The 20,271-nt window shown below is 36.2% G+C and overlaps 1 protein-coding gene across 2 annotated transcripts in view; it reads right to left on the bottom strand.

Moving 5' to 3' along the window:
• Positions 1–14,212, bottom strand: part of LOC140738295 (mediator of RNA polymerase II transcription subunit 13-like) — a 207,360-nt gene extending 193,148 nt beyond the window's left edge. For both annotated transcript variants that reach the window (XM_073065473.1, XM_073065474.1), the window contains exons 1-2: positions 13,636–14,212; positions 12,348–12,585 (exon numbers count right to left, since the gene is read on the bottom strand). In XM_073065473.1, the coding sequence (XP_072921574.1) occupies positions 12,348–12,585; positions 13,636–13,704 (307 nt within the window). In that variant the 5' untranslated portion in view covers positions 13,705–14,212. The remainder of the gene's footprint in view (positions 1–12,347; positions 12,586–13,635) is intronic.
• Positions 14,213–20,271: the final 6,059 nt, after the last annotated feature.

Here is a 20,271-nt window from a genome sequence, read left to right as displayed (position 1 = left end):
CAAGGAAGAGAAAAAGATAAAAATTCAAGTTGCAGTTTCAAAAAGAGCACTAATCTGCATGCTAATGATGAAAGTGGCACAGGACTGCATAGCCTTGCGATTTACAATGTGAGAATTGACACGAGACAAAAAATATGGATTATGAGGGGGCTCTGGGGTTCTAACATTTTCCTGTCAAGTTTTGAAGTTCTTCTGTTTTTCTTGGATGTCTGCAAAGAGTAAGAATTTCAGGTTATATACGTTCTCTAATAAATGGATCAATTTGAACCAGCACTAAATGGCAAATCAATTAAAATGGAATTGGACATGGGCTCGGCTGTTTCAGTCACTCCACAAAATTAGTTTGAACAGCATTTCAAAGATACTAAATTGAAGCCTGCAGATATCCAACTAGTAACATACTGGATAAAAGAAACTTCTGTGGGAATGACATTTATACAGTGAAATACGACAACCAACAAGCCACATTGGGCTGTATGGGGTAAAAACAGGAGGGCCAGCATTGTGGGGCCATGAAAACCAACTACAACTTAATTGGAGATCCACCCACCATCTCCATGCCACATCCCCTACAATTTGGTCAAATGAAAGCAAATTAAGATGATGCCACAGGAGTGATCAAAAGTCACATTGAAAAATTCAAATATATTAAGGATAAAATAGTATTAAATGAAAATGCCACATACAAGTTTTACAAAGACCATCAGATTCCTTAACCATCTGTGATACAGAAGCCAGGTAGCTAGATTGCATGGAAGCTGAAGGAATTCTTTCTAAGGTTGTGTGGAGCCCATGTGCAATGCCATTGGTCCCAGTAAACAAGAAGAATGGGTCTGTCAGGATCTGTGGTGATTTTAAGGTCACCAACAACGCAATACTGAAAGTAGATCAATACCCTCTCCCCAGGATAGAGGATATCTTTGCAAACCTTTCTGGAGGAAAACACTTCAGAAAAGCAGACTTAGCTAAGGCCTCCCTACATATGGAGATAGAAAAAGAGTCCAAAGTGTTTCTCACCATAAATGCTCACAAAGGGTTTTATCTCTATAACAGGCGTATAGTTGGAATAGAACCTGCACCTGCGCTCTGGCAAAAGCTATGGACCAGGTGATACAAGGCTCCACAGGCACTCAGTATTACCTGGATGACATCATTGTTACTAGTGAGACTGACAAGGAAAATCAAGACAGTGTAATAAAGGTTAGAAGAGTACGAGATCAGAGCCATCGCAACATGTATTAATTATTTAAACCAAACATCACTTACTGTGGGCACACATTAACACAGAAGAATTATACAAGTGTGCTCAGAAAATTCAAGCAGTGGTGGAGGCCCCAAGGCTGAAGGATGTGTCAAAATTGTGATCTTTGTTAGGATTTGTCAATTACTATAACAGGTACCTGCCAAACCTGGCTACTGAGCTCCCCCCTTGAACTCATTACTACAGATCAGGAAAAAATGGCTACAGACAAAGCAGTGTGAGGTGGCTTTCCAAAAGGTAATGGAAATGGTGACATCAAACAATGTACTCACACATTATGATCCAAATTGTCCAGTGAAGCTTGCTTGTGATGCCTGGCCTTATGGAATAGGTGCAGTCATGTTACATGTTATGAGTGATGGAAAAGAAAGCCATTACATCACATAACACACACAAAATGCTGGTGGAACACAGCAGGCCAGGCAGCATCTATAGGAGAAGCACTGTCAACGTTTCGGGCCAAGACCTGAGGAAGGGTCTCGGCCCGAAACGTTGACAGTGCTTCTCCTATAGATGCTGCCTGGCCTGCTGTGTTCCACCAGCATTTTCTGTGTGTTGTTTGAATTTCCAGCATCTGCAGATTTCCTCGTGTTTGCCATTACATCACATACCCTTATTGCTGCTGGGAAATATTATGCACAAATTGACAGAGGCCTTGAATCTGGTTTGGGGTGCAAAGCGTTTCAACCTGTACTTGTATATAAGAGAGTTTACTCTCATAGCTGATCATCAACAATTATTGTCCACTTTCAATCCACAGAAGGGTGTTCACTAACAGCAGCAGCACAAATGCAGATATTGGCTCTATTTCTTGGAGGACACAAGAATTCAAGAGGAAAACTAATCAAGCAAATGCTGCTAGTTTGTCCCATTTGCCCTTGGAAAAGCAGTAACAGAAAAATTTACAAAAGAGGACACTCCTCTTGATGTATTCTTCCTGATGCAAAATGAAAGTCTCTGTTACGGCAGAGATAATCCAAGGTGTCCAGAGCTGTCAGAACCACTTACTGCAGTCCCAAAGTCAACTCCTACAACCACCACAGAGAAGGCCCCAGAACCTGAGGTTATTTCAAGGCTACATGTCTCAGCTGCCAAATGACAATCCCCCCTCCCCCCCCCCCCCCCAACTGTCAGGAAAGACTATATCCCAGAAGAGTAAGAAATCCTCCACAGCAATTAAGTCTCTAGGCCTGAATGGGAAAACTTTAAATTTATTATGCTGTAGATGTCCATATAGTAGCTTTATTACAAAGTGTATTGTGTATAGAATTGAGATGCATTCTACGCGGAGTTGGATTTTATAACTAAACAGAAGAGCATTGTGTAGTTAATATTTCAGTAATATTTGCGTAATATTGTTTAAGCATTCTTTGTTGTTTACATAAAACATTACAGGTGATATGTAAAAGTACGTGAATGACATACATCATCATGCCACCATGTCACAAGTGTGCACCACACTGAAGTGAAAACAAAGTACAGACAGACAGGTTATTTATTCCCAGCTCTATGTTTCTCTTTCAATTATTTTTGGATTTACAAAACATAATACATTCAATATCCTTCTAATGTTCTGTCAGTCATTTGGGTACTGTTCAGCTATTGAATCTGAATCTGAATCAGTTTTATCATTGATATGTGTCATGAATTGGTGCAGAGTAGTCATTACAGTATTCACCTGTCTGTAACAGAAAATGTAGGAAAAGTACAGCAGACAACAGGCTTTACAGGTTCACATCTGCAAAACTATGAGTTGCAAGAGCTTTTTGAGACAAAATGCTACCAACTGAAGACTCAGTAGCAAATGCAAATTATTTGAAACAATGAAAAAAGTGAACAACACAATTTTTTTTTAAAGTTAACACCATAATTTTTTAAAAAGACAGCCACTCCACGGTATAAACTGATATATTCATGAATTGTGCAATGACATGTTCTATTATATTTCAGTATTTCCAAATGAAATTTTATAGCTCCAAGCCCTGGCTGTGCTGACTACTTTCAGCTCTTCAAATTTCCTTTACTAATCTTGTTAGTATGGAATGCTGAGGAAAAAAACTATAATTTCTATACATAACCATTATATAATTTCGCAATTGAGAATCACTCACAAAATAGCTCTAGTATTGCTACCACTTGGCTCATTAATCCAGTTTAAAGTGTCTTTTATAGTGTGTGCTAACTAGCTGTGTTAAAGATCTAGCAATATCAAAGCTCCACAAATACAGTTCATGCCAAACTAAGCAATGTGCTGTTAGAAATGGGTTTATAAATACTTCTTCAGTGTCAAAGTACAGTTTAAAAAGATTTTCAGCTGCCTCAATGCAAATGCCCAGTATCCACCTGGACAAGTTTGTGTATAAAGTCCACATTCAACCATTGTTTTAAGAATCTGTTTATCATCATTATAACAACATTCACAGCAGACTATAAAAGTAAAAAATACATCAATGCAAGTATGTTCAGCTCTGTGTATGACAAAAGAAAACCTGAAGCTTTCATCTGAGAGACACAAAAGATAAATTAAAGCTGTGAAATGCAGGTCAGAACTATTGCTGAAATCTAAAACCATATCTAAAATCTGAAGCAACTAACAATCTGCTGGAAGACTGAGAAAGTGAAGGAAATGCTCTATTCTGAAAGTTGAAAGGGAAGGTAAACGTGTGCAGTCTCATTAAAGGTGATGGAAATTGTAAAGAATGATCAATTGAACGTAGAAGCTGTTTGGGTGGAATGATAGTACTGGAAGAAATCATTCTCTGGTTTCATCAGGTGGAAAGGAACTAAGAAGCAGAAGTGCAAGAAATAGGCGAGATGCAATCTATCAACCCTGGTAAAGGGGTACTCATGATTAGGGAAAACAAAGCAAAAGAATCTACATAGATGGTCTAGTCACGGGAGCAGACAGGACAAAAACTGAATCCTTTTTTCCAGTACACTACTATATTACTGTTTTCCTTTCAATCGTGCAGAACTCAAATATTTCATTGATTGTTACCAATTTCTACCCTGTTCTCTTACTTTCAAAGCATCCACCTCAGTCTCATTTCCTTTTTAGTTTTGTCTCCATCTGCAACCCATAACTATTACCTTATCAGCTTCCAAATTCAATGGATCATCTTTTGCAAGTTCAAATACTCCCAACTAGATTCCCCAACCATATGTGTAAAGTCTTATGCACAAGTACATGAGTATACAGATGCAAAGAAAAACTTACTTGCTTCAGCATGTTTTTTCCTTCCACTTTCACCAATCCAAAAAAAAATTTCCTTTTGCATCATCCCAATTAACTTTCCCATCTTCTCCAACTACAGATGATCCCTGCATTACAGCTGTTTGTGTAACAAGTTTAACCTTATGGAACTCACAAACTATTCAAACCTTTGAAATACAGAATAAAATTCATTCATGGAATTGGTGGAGAAAACAATAAATGCCAGATTTTTCAACATGAGCTGCTTAATGCATGCACAGATGCAGCATCATGTGATGGAAAAATCTCAGTACACAATTTTCTTGGAAACCACCACCCTCCCCCACCCCAGTGTTACTCTGCAGGATTTGTCTGTATGCCCCCTTCTCACAGCTGTTTCCCATGCAATCACAATAAAAAAAATGCCTGCCTTTTTACTTCATCTCTTCGTACTACAGATTTTAAATATCCCTTCCAGATGAAGCAGTGATTCATTCTAACCATCTAGTGAACAACTCACAACACGGACTCCTTTGCACTAGTAAAATCATACGCAGATTGGATGACCACTTTATAAAGTATCTCCATTCACTCTACAGGGGTGACCACAAGTTTTCAGATCCTTATCATGTTAATTCTTCATCCTAATCCCGCACTGTTGTCTGTAACCTCCTGCAGTTTTCCCAGTGGGGCCTAATACAAGCTTGAAGAGCAGCAGCACTATCTTTCATGCAAGCACAATTTCATCCTTTGAGAATCAATACTGAAATGAACAACTCAAATTGTGAATGTCAGAATTGGCCACTTTTGTACCATTACCAATATATTGCACATTTTCTCTTTCCATGGGTTCTGTTTTATACTTGTAGCATTCTCCATTTGGTTTCATGTTTCAGCAACAGCTCTGATCTCCATAACATGGGTTATTTTCTAACTGCGCTCATTAATCCAAGAGACAGATCCTAAAAAATCAGATCACCTGAGCTTCAACACAAAGATGCTCCCTTTTCCCAAATCCATCTCTCCCTCACTCTGCAAGTTACAATTATTTATGTGTTTTCCAGTTATGACAATAAGGGTCTTCAACCTGACATGTTAACTGTTTCTCTTTCTAGAGATGATGCTTGACCTTTAATTGCTTCCAGCATTTTCTGATCTAGATGTCTAAAACTACAAGGTAAGCAAATTGTTTAAAAATCCTGGTGGAATTCCTGTTATCCAAGATAGAGGATGCTTACTTAAGTACACTTATTTTGCAATATTTTTCTTCCCTAGCAAATTTCTTACATAACACAACTTAAAAATAAGTTAAACCAGCTATAAACAATAATTTCCAGAAAAAGCATACATACTAAGCTGTAATTCAAGTTACAATTTTATTATATCCACAGAGCAATTTCAACACATCTCAATTACATCAGTGCACATCATGAAATGAAATCTAACAACAGTAGTAGAAATGCAATCAGTTTCATAATGCAATATAACAATTTAGAAATGGAATGAAAACTGATTTTACAACAATTGCTCAGGTGGTAAGCTCACCAAGCTGGGGAGATTCATCACATCCAATAGGAAATAATGAGCGATACCTCAAGATCCAGTTGGTCTCTTAACACATGAAGTACTGCTAATGCCTAACACTAATTATGTCAGCCAGTGTGTAGCCCTGAGCCCCAGATTTCTGTGGTGAGTATATCTAGCTTGCCCACACCAATCCCAAGAGGCACAGGCAGCCTTCCACAACAAGCCACTGTGCAATTCATTGATGAGGTAGTATTCATGGCGGGCAGGGATGCACGTCATTCCCAGCATAGCAGTATACAGCCTGAGCTAATTTCCTTCTCAAAGAACAAGGGCATACCATTGGTGAGTGCTTGAAATGGAAGACCAAGAACACCATAACAAATTAGTGTTCTGTGAAGTACCAGCATATTTGGGAATAAGCAGCAATATTAAGAATGAATACCAAGATAATTAATATATGCTTTATCTATTGAGATTTGATTATCTAAATTACATCTGGATACATTCCAGTCAACACCAAGCCAAAAGAAAGCATCCCCACAGCACTCCATGATTTAAAAAATGTTTCAATGTGACCACTCTCTCCTTGCCAAGTTAAATTAAACCTTCCACCATACTCAAAATAAAAACCTTGAAAAGCTATCACAGCAAAGCAATGTTTTTCTACCTTCAAGCAAGTTGTGTTGAATGCTACATATGAAAAGTAGCAAACGCATTAAAAGAAACCTTGTTTTAAGAGAATTTGAGTACAAGAAAGTGTGTGAGAAAGGCAGTAAAAGGTGACCCTGCTCCATAAACCCTATTTTGTACAGGATGGGTTGAACAAAAATTTCACTACTAGGTCCAGCAGCTCAAAGGACAAATTCCAAGCATCAATTAGCCTATGCACAAATTTTCCAAATAATCTGTTACAAAAGCACATGAAATAGAATCTTGAGCATTTTAAACTTGCTTCATATTTAATGGAATGTACACAGTAACAAGTCTATGACTCGTGGCTGCAAAACCCATTCAGGTTTGATGCACCTTTGATGCTTTGCAAAACTGGTTTGGTTGCAAAGGGGAGCAAAACATTCCTTTGGTATAGGTACTTAGATGCTTCAGCACATTTTTCTGCAAATGGTGTTCAGCATTCCAGACTGTTTTTTTGCACAACAGAATCAAAATTAAGTCAATGCTGTTCCTAATCTTCACTTCATAACCTAAATTAATACTTCAATTACTCCTACTTCATCCTTTATGCCAAATTTTCTTAGATTTAGAGGGACAAAAGCTTCCTTTACACAAATTCCAAACCAAGCGCATTGCATTCAACAGCTTCAAATCAAGTGCAGATCTGACCTTTGGAATCTAGCACAATTGTTTTTATATCAATTCAGATAAACTTTAAGTGAATCAACACTTGTAGATGACTTGCATTCATACCACACTTCAGGACCTTTGATGGTCCAAAGTACTTAAGCGTAAAAGTTTAACTTAGAAAATGCATCACGATAACGGTCAGGCAACCAACTCTTAACTAAGTTGATGATGAGATAAATACTGTTCAGTACATTAAGTACAACTACCTTAAACTTACTTACAGCATGCATAGGATGCCTGGCCACAGTGGAAGAATTTGAGCCTTAATATCTCAATTGAAAGTTAGAAACAGTGTGCAAGTGCAAAGATCCATGAGGTGACAGAGCTGGTGGACAGCGTGATTAAGACATATAGGATATATGAACAGTTATAATCTAATTTTATAAAAACATTGCTCAACTGGTATAGTTCTAGTCAAAACAGTATAGGAAGGATGTGATGACACTAGAAAGGGGCAGAAGCGACTCACTGGAATGTTGTATATTAGTTCTCAGGAGACTGAAGATGTTAGGTCCATTTCTCAGGAGCAGGGGAGGTTAAGAGAAGACATGATTGAGGTATATAAAATTATTGACAGATATGATAAACTGCAGGAATCTTTTTCCATTACCAGAGGTGAATAAAACTGGAGGACAAAGATTTTGGGTAAGTGGCAAGGGATTTGTTTACTAGAAAATATAATACAGACGGTTGGCATGGACATGGTGAGCTGAATGATCTACTTTTATTCTACACTGACTCTGAACTCCTAACTCACATTCCAGACCAATGATTGAACCAGAAGTCAGACTATCAGGATATCCAAACAATCAGATGCAAGATTATTAGTCTCAATCTTAACCAACATTGTATGAGCTTATTACTTCAAGGTCATTCCTTTTCAAGTTTGTATTAAAATTAAGTTTTGTTTAACTGAATATAATAATGCTATAACAAATTATGATTGTTTGCACTCATTGAGGTAACAGAAATACAAATAGACACCATTACTCATCTGATTACATAATCACTGAAATTTAGATTCATCTATATATTGGAAATAAAGTATACAGAAGTCTGTAACATAACTTTTTGATTAAACCATCAGACCAATTCTAGGTCTTAAACAGTTAAGGTTAAAAAAAAACAACCTTGGTATGTTTTCTGTTCTGCCTACTAAAATGTATATGGATATAGCAAATTAATTGTACATAGTAACCAAACTAAATCACATATAAAAATCAATGTTTGAGACTTCATAGGGCTACCTGCAGTACTTCATACTCCTGCAGGTGGCACTATGAAAGTACTTTGAAAGGTAAGGTGTCACACAACAGATGCAATCTTACTGTGAAGACATAAGATCAGTTGAAGAATCTAGTAGACGGTGTTGCCACAAATCACTGTTACCCAATTTGTTCCCAACATTTGTCCCCACCAACCACACACTTTAGTAAATAATGACAAACACTGCAAAAATCCATAAAATTGATATTACATAACATAATCCATCATCTTTATTCCTGTATTGAAACATTTCCCCAAATTCTGAGCTTGAGCTATAGAGGTTTCAATTATGTAATCTAGGTATCTAACTAAATTTCTAGTGTGAATAATCATGTTAATTCTAATGACAAAATAGCATTTAATGCTTATATCAAAATGTTCAGAAATCATTAACCAAAGTTTCAAAGCAAAGTTTATAATGAATATATTTTAAGCAGATATAGGATAAAAGGCACTTATCAAATAACCTATTTGTTGCAACTTAAGTGTTCTATAAATTTGAAAGACATATTAATCTGTAGAAAGCATTTAATAATTTGATCAATATTTTAACAAATGTGGTGACCAAAACACAATGTGGTAGGTAATAACAGGGCAAAATAAAAGTTTTGCATTTTCATCATAAAAAGTTGTGCAACTTCTATGTGAAAGCAGCAATAACTGAAGTGGCAACAGGATAGTGGGACACCAAAATAATAACAACTGAGAAAGTAGGGATTAAAGGGGAGGCATAGGAACAAATTCAGGCATGAAAAGTTAGTGGCTGCCTGCCGCACCCCAGCATGCAAATGGCAACAAATAAAAATATACAATCAACACACTGAGAAAAGAGCTGTAAGTCTATGAAAACAAACAAACCTGTATCAATTTCAAAAAAAAACTGTATTCCGAAGAGTTTCTTAACTCATTTTAGAACATATCTTCAACTACAAGAGTGGGGGAAATCTCTCAAATATATTTTAAAGTTTATTTTTTATATATTCAGTTCAATTTTAAACTTTCCATTGAAGCTCAAAAGCCACATTCGCTAAACAATGTTCATGCAAACTGTCAGTTCAATTTGCACGTTTATCTATAATGAAAGCTGTTGGAATTTCACGTAAATAACCATGTGTAATAATTGCAGCTATTCCTAATTCAGCATTGCCTGTGACCTCTGAAATGGCTTTTGGTCTGAATGAAAATGAAACAGACTGCACATTCAGACAATACACTTACAGTTCTGCATCCTTAAAACTCCACCCACAATGAGCAGCTACAATAGCATCTCATTACTACCATGCATTTAAATTCAGCTCCTCGAAGCAACTACAAAGTGTCTCCAAGTTCAGGCACATTAAACATTTTTACACCGTTTAAAATCTCTATCCAACGTGGGAAACTGACACATAGCAGCTGACCAGTGCTACAAATCATTAATTCACAAACAAAATATCACTGTTTGAAAGTTTACAAAAACACAAAAAACTGTCAACTTAATTTGTGAACCACTCTTAATTTTCAGAACAGCAATGACTTTTTACTGCTTTCAAATAATTAACCAAGAAACAAGCAGGAAAATCAGCTTATCAACAAATACAAGACAGTCTAACAAAATAAAATTTCAGAGCTTAAGATAATAACTTCCAAAATATTGTTTAAATTGAAGTAGCCAAAAAGTATTTCCAGCCAATTTCAAGACATTATAACTCAATTTGATCAACAAATGGTACCGACTGTTTCCCTCATCAAGTACAACACACATGAACGACATTTAATCTTTCAGATAGTTATAAAGCACAAAGTACAGGTTGAGCAATGAAAATGTACGCTTTCACTTTAAAATGTAACTTTTCTCATTAATAAAGCTTAAAAATATTAATTTCCCCTAACCTGTGCTAGCAACAAATCACCACAAATGAAGAAACTAGTGTTAAAATGCAATATGTATTATTATTTCAAAAATATCCAGTTTCATATAGCCTAGCTCAGCTACATTAGAAGATAGCAAAAGAAATCCTCAACTGCAAAATGCTTACATCAGCGTCATCTTAGTGACAAAAAAACGTGCGTAGACAGAACAGATCTTGTTTTTACTCTAATTTCAATTGCAGAATACTGTAAATGTTACCACTGCAGAGCCTGATCTACAAGTCTCAAAATGTTTCAACTTTTCATTAGCCTTCCTACTGAAATTTCACAATAGATACTAAGTAGCCAAGATATACAAAGGACGTTAATGTATCAATTGTTAGCTTAGCTTCAATTCACTGCCAACTATAACTACTTGATGGACAGTATCTATAATTCTTCTAAGAAAGTTCCAGAAAGAGATTTAACCACAGAGAGCTATAACTGGAAGCTGCCATTTACTTTTTGCAATTAAGCCAACTTGTTTTAAACTATACATTTGCAACTAGTTTCCACAGAATCATTTAGTTATCTATGTTCGCAGATGTTATACAAAGTGCAAGGTAATGACAGAAAGGCAAAGTAATAGAAGTCAAAAGTCAAACAAGTCACCAAAATTCATTAACTAGATGAAATAATGCAAAATTCTTCATTTACAGACCTGCCTTTATGGTTCTTGGTGAATATTTTTTTCCTAACCAGTTCTTCATTTACAGACCTGCCTTTATGGTTCTTGGTGAATATTTTTTTCCTAACCAGTTCTTAAATTTAGGCATTTGGCTGTGCAACATGTGCCATAGAAAACTGAATAGCTTACCAAATTATTACACTGATGGATTTTCAACAAAACATTTTGGTTTGTTATCACTTCACTGTTTTTCATTAACAGTCCAAATCAGGTCTTAAATCCACACCATAGCTTGTCTCACACAAAAAAAATTCACAGCTGTTGCTGACCACCTCATCTTGCACAAGTTTCTTGTTAAGTGTTTGATCTCCAAGTAAGGGGCTCCCCGACAGCTGAAATGTGTTCCCAGGCTACTAAATTCACTATCCATAAAATCTTTACTGTGCAGACACAGTTCTTATTCAGTTTGCTTGCATTTCTCTATGCAAATACGAAACTACTTTTTCACAAAGCATACTATTACATCTGGTGTGCAAATGCCACACAAGAATATGTAACAAAGTAAACATGACCAATTAATATTAAGTATTTTAAGTGTGAAAGAATCTGATATGTGGAAGAGAATAGTTAGGAATTCAAAGAATTCTCTCAGTAAATAGTATACAACTATCCTGCTGACAGAGTCAAATTACCTTGCAGAAGGCCCCTCTGGAGCTTTCCAGAGGCCAAAGGCTGTAAAACACCAGCCACTTAAAACAATGCAACTCTACCCGAACACAAAGCACCCAAAATATTCACCACACTAGAATCAACATAAGCTTCCGCAGGTGAGTGGGAAAGATTTCTACAGATATTTTCAATTATTTATTTTTTTAAGCAAGAACAACAGTTAAAACCAATTTCTGATACCACTATTAACAGTTGCTGAAAAGATTTACTGAAAGTCCCTACCAGTTCTGGAAAATCAAAGTGGAAATTCCATAAAGAATTTTCTATTTAAATTACTGATAAAGACATCACTGCAATTAATGGTCATAAACCATAGTCTGGGACAAGCCTGAAATCATCAAAGCATTCAAGATGGGTTTGCAAGGAGGAAAAAATCCTTTGAATTGATTCAACATACATCCACCTTCAAAATATCAGCGCAGGCTTGAAATACAGTAAACATGTAAATTTCTCCTTCACCTCAACTGTTTATTCAACATGATGCAACTCACCTCGTAATTCATGATGAATTATATCAACCAGATTAGGCTCCTCTCCCCACCAGTAAATCCACAATTCCTTGGCTTCAGGTCTCACATCTCGTCGCCATACACACAGTAGATTGGCCTGTAGACATCTAATAAAGGTCTGCAAAATAGGATCATCCTGAGCCGGTGCTGAGATGATGGGACCACAGCCCCCAAGACCCTGGAAACTGTACCTACGCCATTTGATGCCAGTTAATTCAGCCTGTTGGTTAAGATTTCAAAAACGTCTTAAGAAGCGTATACATAAATGATCTTTCAAAATAAAATACTAATTCTGCTTTTTCAAAACAGTTATAATATTTTGAACTTTGCACCAATATTCAGTGTGACAATATCATCCTGACTGCATGCCAATACGATTTTAACCGTAATCAATTACAACATATGAATAACAGGAAAAACATTGGCATTGTCAAGCAACTCACGATATCTACTTAATATACTTTGATCAGGAATTGATAGTTTACATGTCGGATACTAATCGTATAGTGCAATACAAAGTAAAAACAATCTCTGCAGGAAAAAAATACTGGCAAATGTATTACCATGAACACATTTAAAAAGAGTTCCAGTGTTAAACACTATCTGTAAAGTAGATGGTATTGTGAATATTTTAAACGGCTTGAACATTAAGGTGATCAAATAATTTAGAATAACTCTGGATTAAAGAACACATCGAATTGAAGACTGAAGAACACTAACTTGTGCAAAAAAGTGTATCACATTAAAACTATAGAAAAGATATATGATTTATTACTACAGAGAGTATTAAAAAGAAAATATATGCACCGGAAAATGTAAAAGACGGGAGGGGGCAGAGAAGATTTTTTAAAAAACATATGAGAATAATTGCCCTGTAAACGCCAAACAGCATAGAGGCAAATAGATTGCATTTAAACTGCCCCTTCCACCACCAGCCCTATTTTGTTAAGAAAAAAAGCATGCTTTAATTCAGCTTCAAATATGCAGACATTTTTCTACTTCAAGATGGTGGATTAAAAGCTTCCAGCTCTGTTAAGGGAAACTAATAATGTGCAATACGTAGTGGAGGTTGATTTTAGGAAGGAGGGAGAGGGAAGGGGTGGAAGGAGGAGGAGGGGCGTAAGCATCAAAAATAGAGGAGGAAGGGGGGCTGGGGAATAAACTCCAGACAGGAAAATAAGGCCATGTAAACGGTTATGCTAAACCATTAGCAGAAAATGGCTGCTCCCACACAGCCTAAGGCCCCTCTTTCTCTCTCTCACTCACTCACCAGAGAGAATAAATTCGAATGGCAGTCCTCCAAGCTAGCACCGTTGGCCACCCAGTTTGCTGCAGTCATGCTCCGTGCATGACTTTCTCTCCGGAGGTCGAATTAAAGATTCCGTCTTGGTTTGCAAAAAAATAATAAATATGTAGACAGATCCAGGGTGGAGGAGAGGGGAAGGGGAGGGGGGGAATGTGGATAAGTTATAAAAAAAATCAGACCCCCAACGCCACCACCTCCTCGCGCGCACACATACAAAAATAATAACCAATAAATATTTAAAAAATGAGCACTAAAATTCTCCACAGCGATGTAAGGAGTGACGTCCGCCCAGAGACTGTCCACTTTAATTCAGCAGGCTCCCAAAAGGTTTAATCATAATTTTCCCCCAAGAGTGTTGTTGTCTTCAGCGTCCACCACCCAAGTTTGTTAAAAAAAAGAGGAGAGAGAGGGGGAATTCGGTGCCGGCCGCCGCTCTGGGTGCCACTGCCGCCGTTGCAGGCTGCTGCTCTCTCTCTCTCTCTCACTCACATACTCTCTCACTCACACTCTCAGTCAGTCAGACACACATACACACACACACATACACACAAACAGCGTAATGGCGACAGCGAGGAGGCGCTCGCCGTTTCCCCGCCAACGATTGGCCGCCCGCCTGTCACGTGCCCGACGCACGGTCCCGCCCCCCCTCGGCACCGACGGCGGAGAGGGGCTGAGAAGGGGGCGTGGTCTCGCGTCGGGCACGAGCCGCCGCCGGGACGCTCCTGCCCTGGCGGCCCCTGGCCTGTTGGTGGCGCTGGTCGGCGTGCATCGTCCGGCCGTAAGCCGCGAACCAATCGCACCAGAGACTGGGTGATCTACGCGCTGTACTTTGTATCATCTCAGCAGCTTTACACCTCTTCTTTTTTTTTCCAAAAAGGCAGAAGTAATTGTGCCACTAATTTAAATCTACTCATAGTCATAATCTGATATATTCATTAAAAAAGTGCCCACCTTCAAAATTGAATTACAGTCCAAAATAATATTAAATGTGCTGTTATTTGTTTGCACTATTATGGTTGCCATCCATTAAAACAGTAAATTGGTGAAAGTCCCCCATGTGAAGGTCAACAAGGGTCATCTTTCCTTTTAACTCCACATTTATCTTGCTCTATTTCACTTTTTAAACCATTCAAAATGATTGCTGTGAGACACTCCAGCGTTTTTCAGAATTTTACATTTTATGTCTTTAATTATATTCTATAAATCACTTAATAAAGATGTTGCCCAATTTGTTGAAATTGAACATAAATAATGATATCTGGGATTACAGATGATAGTGTGGAAATGAACTAAATAAATAAACAGCCAACTATATAACCTGCTACTCAGCCAAAAAAATGTCAGCGGGGACACTTCTGCAGTGGGGAATCTCTCCCATTCAAAATATTAATGAGGACACTCCCTGCTATTTGATGACTCCAGGGAAAAGCTAAGTACTGTCCTTAACATTTATTCCAATCAATTTAAACCAAACAAGAAAATTGAATTAACTGAAAGGAATAGGTTTAAACTTCCCCAACCTATATGGGAAAATCCAGTCTATTATATTTTTGGAACCAAATAATTCCTATAAGTAATTAGTGAAATAAATTAAAAAGTATCCTAGGTAATCTTTCATGCAATGCTTATTCTAAGCCAAAAATATTTGTCATTTTAGAAGGGAAATTTTGAAACTGTAAATAATTATTTCAAATTATTTTGTTTCCAACTGCATCAAGGTTAGACAGTTTTCCTCAACAAGGAGAATAATATCAAAGGGAAAATCTCTCCATCTTCCTTTCATGCACTTTTTAGCAGACATTTACACCGCGGCTCTGGCAGATGCTTGGAGAAGATGAACTGCCAAATTTCTCAGCACAGGAATAATGTATGGTGCAGGGAGATCTATAAAAATGAAAGGTTACTTTAAAAAGAAAAAAAGTCTCTTAATTTATTTTTTAAATTGAAGTAGTTCCCATAAGTGATGATAATTTTAAGCTTTACAGCAGAAATTAATTTCAGAAGGACATACTTTATGTAATTATGGTGCTCACCTTTGCTTTTTGTGATTAGGTTATCGCCAAATTCTGGGCTAGCATAGATGCTAACATCATAATATATTGATGCCTATATACTAATCTGAAAATATACTTACATTTAATCTTTGAACATCTTGCACAAAAATGGGAAGGCTACAAAAATAAGCCCATGGTCCTGATTATCAGTGGCCTGTACTATACAAAATTTTTACTTTCCCATTGTGCTAATTTCTGTAACTACTTGTTTTGCTGTCTTTGGAATTACTTTTCAGCTTGTAAATATTATATAGCTCAGATGTTTGGCCCTTGCTAATGATCACGTTATTGCACCTGTCTAGGAACATGTCTTTGCACCTTCCATTCACTCTGCATAAATAAAAATATCAATCTTATAATGATGAACACAGGCAAAAAAATGCTTACAAGAATAGTTGTGGGCTCATCGAAGCCTTAAACATAGCCAAATAAACACTGTGTGATATTTCAGATTATTTTAGATTCAAATTATGTGAATTCATGGAAAATTATCTACCCATTTCTGCGCTGAACCTAACATGTCCCTCGTACAAGCATTCCTGATTTTGGCATTGTAAGTATTTCTATCATTTCATCACATTTTACATATTAGAAACCAAATCTATAAAAGCAATTCATTTTTTTTCTTTGAATCTCAAAATGAATGTTTAATGCTACAATGAACTTAACTGGATTAAAGGATCTCATTTGGTTTATAAACACAAGACTCTGACAAATTATAGCTATTTATTTCAGGGAAATATTATCAAGTTAATTTTTAGGCTGTGCTATTCTCTTCAGGTGCTATTGAAAACTGAGGCATGACACTGCAACCAAATTTTCTTAAGTGACACATATTGATAAGGCTAAATAGAAACATCTGTAACAACATATTCTCACTCTCTCAAAATGGATTTGTGATTGCTCATCCAGAAATATTTCCAACAACAGCTATAATAAAACTAGTAATCAGTCACAGTATATTGCTTCAATTGTTACTGATGCTATTGCCATTTGCCAATTAATCTAAAGACAGACCACCTGATAGTAAAAGCACTATATTAAAACAAGATTTTTTTTGGTTTATTTTATTTTTCCTGAGTGTAACAATGCATGTTGAAATGCTTTTTTTAATCAATTAATTTTAATGAAACCGTGTATTTTCAATCTTAGTTTTTTTTATTTGGATACAAATTACATTTTTCATTATGGCTTGTGCAGGTTTTTACCCTGCAAAATAAAGATTTTTATATTAGATGTGAAATAACTGAGGTTAATCACCCATCATGCAATGATAGTAATAGCTGTTGTTTAATTCCACTAAATAAAATATAGCTATAGGCGAATAATTAACCAATAAGTGCCAAATAGTCTCTTTTTTTGTATAGTACATACCCAACTACAGTATAAAATAAAATTTATGTTTTAAAATTACTTATTTTAAAATATTGTCTTCTTTAGACATATCACTTGCATGGTCTTAAGACTGCTGCATTAATATTTCTGTTCTACATTTCTACTGATGCCCTTGCCAGAAAGTTCTTTAGATTAATTTTGAAAATGTTGGCATTATTGATATCTAGTACTTTATCACTGTCAATAGATAAAAATGATGGTAGTTTAATAATTTGAGGAGTCCATTAGTATTTTACAGTACAATAAATAATATAGGGTGATCTTTATTTAAAAAATTAATCAGGAAAAATCTGTATGATCTATGGAATGCTGCTTTATAATATTGAGATATTGAGACAAAATTCATTTCAAAAGTTTGCAGATATTATATGTAAGAAAATAAATGTGATACATATTATGAAAATTGGGAGGGACTACTGCTCAAAGAGCGATAATGCATTCACTGCAAATTATTGGTACTAGCAGTCATGTGTTTTATTAATTGTAAATATTTGCATACTTTGCATGCTGCTTTATTGATGCCTTTAAATTGTATAATAGAGGTTCTATTTCTCAATGGTTTTACACAACATGAAACAAAGCCAAATGGAGCCAAACTGAATCACACAACAAATCACATTCATAGTAAACACACTTCAAGTCAACTCATCTATTCAACAATCACTGAAAATGCTTAGACAGATTCCTAAAACTCTACAATATGAATCATGACCAAAGTAGAAGCGCACATTTTAGCTCATATATTAGAATATCACATTTGGAAATTAATAATCATTTTTCAGGTAAGGGGATTCAGCATCCAGGGAAAACTTACAAAAAGAATAATCTTCCACTGCTATTGTCAAAATTACTTTTTTTAATGATTAATAATTAAAGGGACATAAGTCTTACTATTAAGCTAAATGGGATAGTTTTCAAAATTCTGCTGATTGATTTTGCTATAGATACTTTCTTTAACCACTGAATGTGCAGTGGTATTATAATTAAATTACAATGCAATGATCTATATTTTGTTGTTTTCAGTGAGACATAGCTGTTCAAAACAATTTGCAATGACACACCAGATTCAAATGCAAGTGTTTTCAGATATGGATAACAGACAAGTCTTCCTGTGTATGCAAATGTTTGGAGGATATTGTTGAATATAAGAAATAGGAGCAGGAGTGGGCCATCTGGCCCGCTCCACCATTCAATAAAGTCATGGTTGATCTGGCCATGAGCTCAAATCCACCTACCTGCCTTTTCCCCAATACCCTCAGTTTCATTATTATCAAAAATCTATCTAACTGTGATTTAAATATGTTTAATGAAGCAGGCTCCACTGCTTCCCTGGGCAGGGAATTCCACAGACTTACTGTTATCTGGGAAAAGCAGTTCTCCTCATCTTCAACCTAAATATATACCCCCATTTGACCAGGTGATAGTTAACTTCTTCTTCTTCTTCTTAAGCCAATCAGCCATACATGCTGCCATGAGAAGCTCATCGGAGTCGTCTGCCCCAGCCCAGTCTTTTGCTCTTTCAAGAAGCTTCCCAGGATGAGGTCTTTGGAGCTTCTGCTGGTGTTCCTGCAGTATTGTTTTTTATGGGATGGGGTTGCTATCCCCACACCCAACCCTCTTCCTTTCACAACTGGGCTTGGAACTATACATGGCGGAGTTGGACCTAACTTGGTGAAACTTATAACAGTTATATTTCATCCCATCAAATTGAAAGCATAGTCATCCCAAATGTAAGTATAAAAAAAACTACTTTAATTTAAATTCCAGAAAATAATTATAACTCTTCTGCCGTGGACAGAAGTGTTATTCCTGTAAAACTATTCATAGTATTCTTAAACACCTTCCTTGCGACAATCTAACTTTACTGTCAGGTTATGTAAATAAACTGAAATGCAGCATAATGAAGACCAGAGTTATAAAGACATTTAGTAAGTAAGGGTTGGTAGCAGCGGCGAGATTAAGGGGTTTAGAAGTGTTGGTGACTCCTTGTATTTTCATTATACAGAAACTTTATAGTTTGAAATAGAACTTTGTTACTAATTCTAAAAATGTGATGACTTAACACTAATTTATATAAATAATCTATTAATCTATTACTATTATATATTTTATTATTTGTTAATTTTTTGTGAGATATATCTATTGTGTCGAGCACCTTCGTCTACTCTAGGGGAATGTTGTTTCATTTGGCAGTATACATGCAAATGGTTGAATGACAATAAACCTGAACTTGAATTTATTCTGCCGTGACCTAAAGCACTCCTAAGTCTGGAATGACCAAAGAACAAATTCAATAAACTTATAAGCAAGTCCTTTTAAGCCCATCAGAGACATATGTCCACTTCATAACATGAGTGCGTATTTCTCCCAATTCTGATAACCTTACTGACCGAACACTGACCTGATCATCTGATATGTACAGGGATTTTTCTTTCCAAATGACAGAATCCACTAGCTAAAACGCTACTAAATGTCAGCAGGTAGATTCGCAGGACAAGGAACATTTGCAATCAATTTGTAACTTAATGTCTAAAGATGAAATTTTTTTTTAAATCATAAAGTTTCTGTGTGTTCTTCTGCTGAGTTTGATGGAATGAACTTCATGCCACAGCATTAGTGAGCAGAATCCCTTTCCTCAAATCTGCTAAACTGTTCTGGCATTTCTTTTGCATGTCTCCCTTAACCTATCTTAAATTGCTAACTTTTACACATGGATGGCATTGTTTCAGTCTTTAAAATTCATGTTAATTTATCAAATTAAGATCAACATATGGGACGTACACATATATCAGTATTGAATATTATAAAGTGGGTGGGAAATGCAGAGTGAATTTTTGAATATTTCTTCATTTTATAATATCCTTAGAAAACAGCATTATACTTAACTTTGATTCAGATGATTCAGCAATTTTCTCAACTTAGGGTGCTCCGGAACTCAGTTCAAAATTCAAGCTAAGACACGCCCTGTTTATAGCATGAGTTTAATCGTAAGCTGATAAAACATTATTGTAAGTAGATAAAACATGAATGCCTGGAAATGAAACTGAGTAGTGCTGTTTATGGCCAAGCCACATCACGGACACTGTACTTACCGGTGAGTGAAATACATTAAGGGAATATTGCCAGACATTTGGTGTTGCTCCCAAAATTC

Source organism: Hemitrygon akajei, chromosome 14, assembly GCF_048418815.1.
Source record: "Hemitrygon akajei chromosome 14, sHemAka1.3, whole genome shotgun sequence".
Taxonomy (NCBI): Eukaryota; Metazoa; Chordata; class Chondrichthyes; order Myliobatiformes; family Dasyatidae; genus Hemitrygon; species Hemitrygon akajei.
This window is presented reverse-complemented; position numbering and strand designations above follow the sequence as displayed.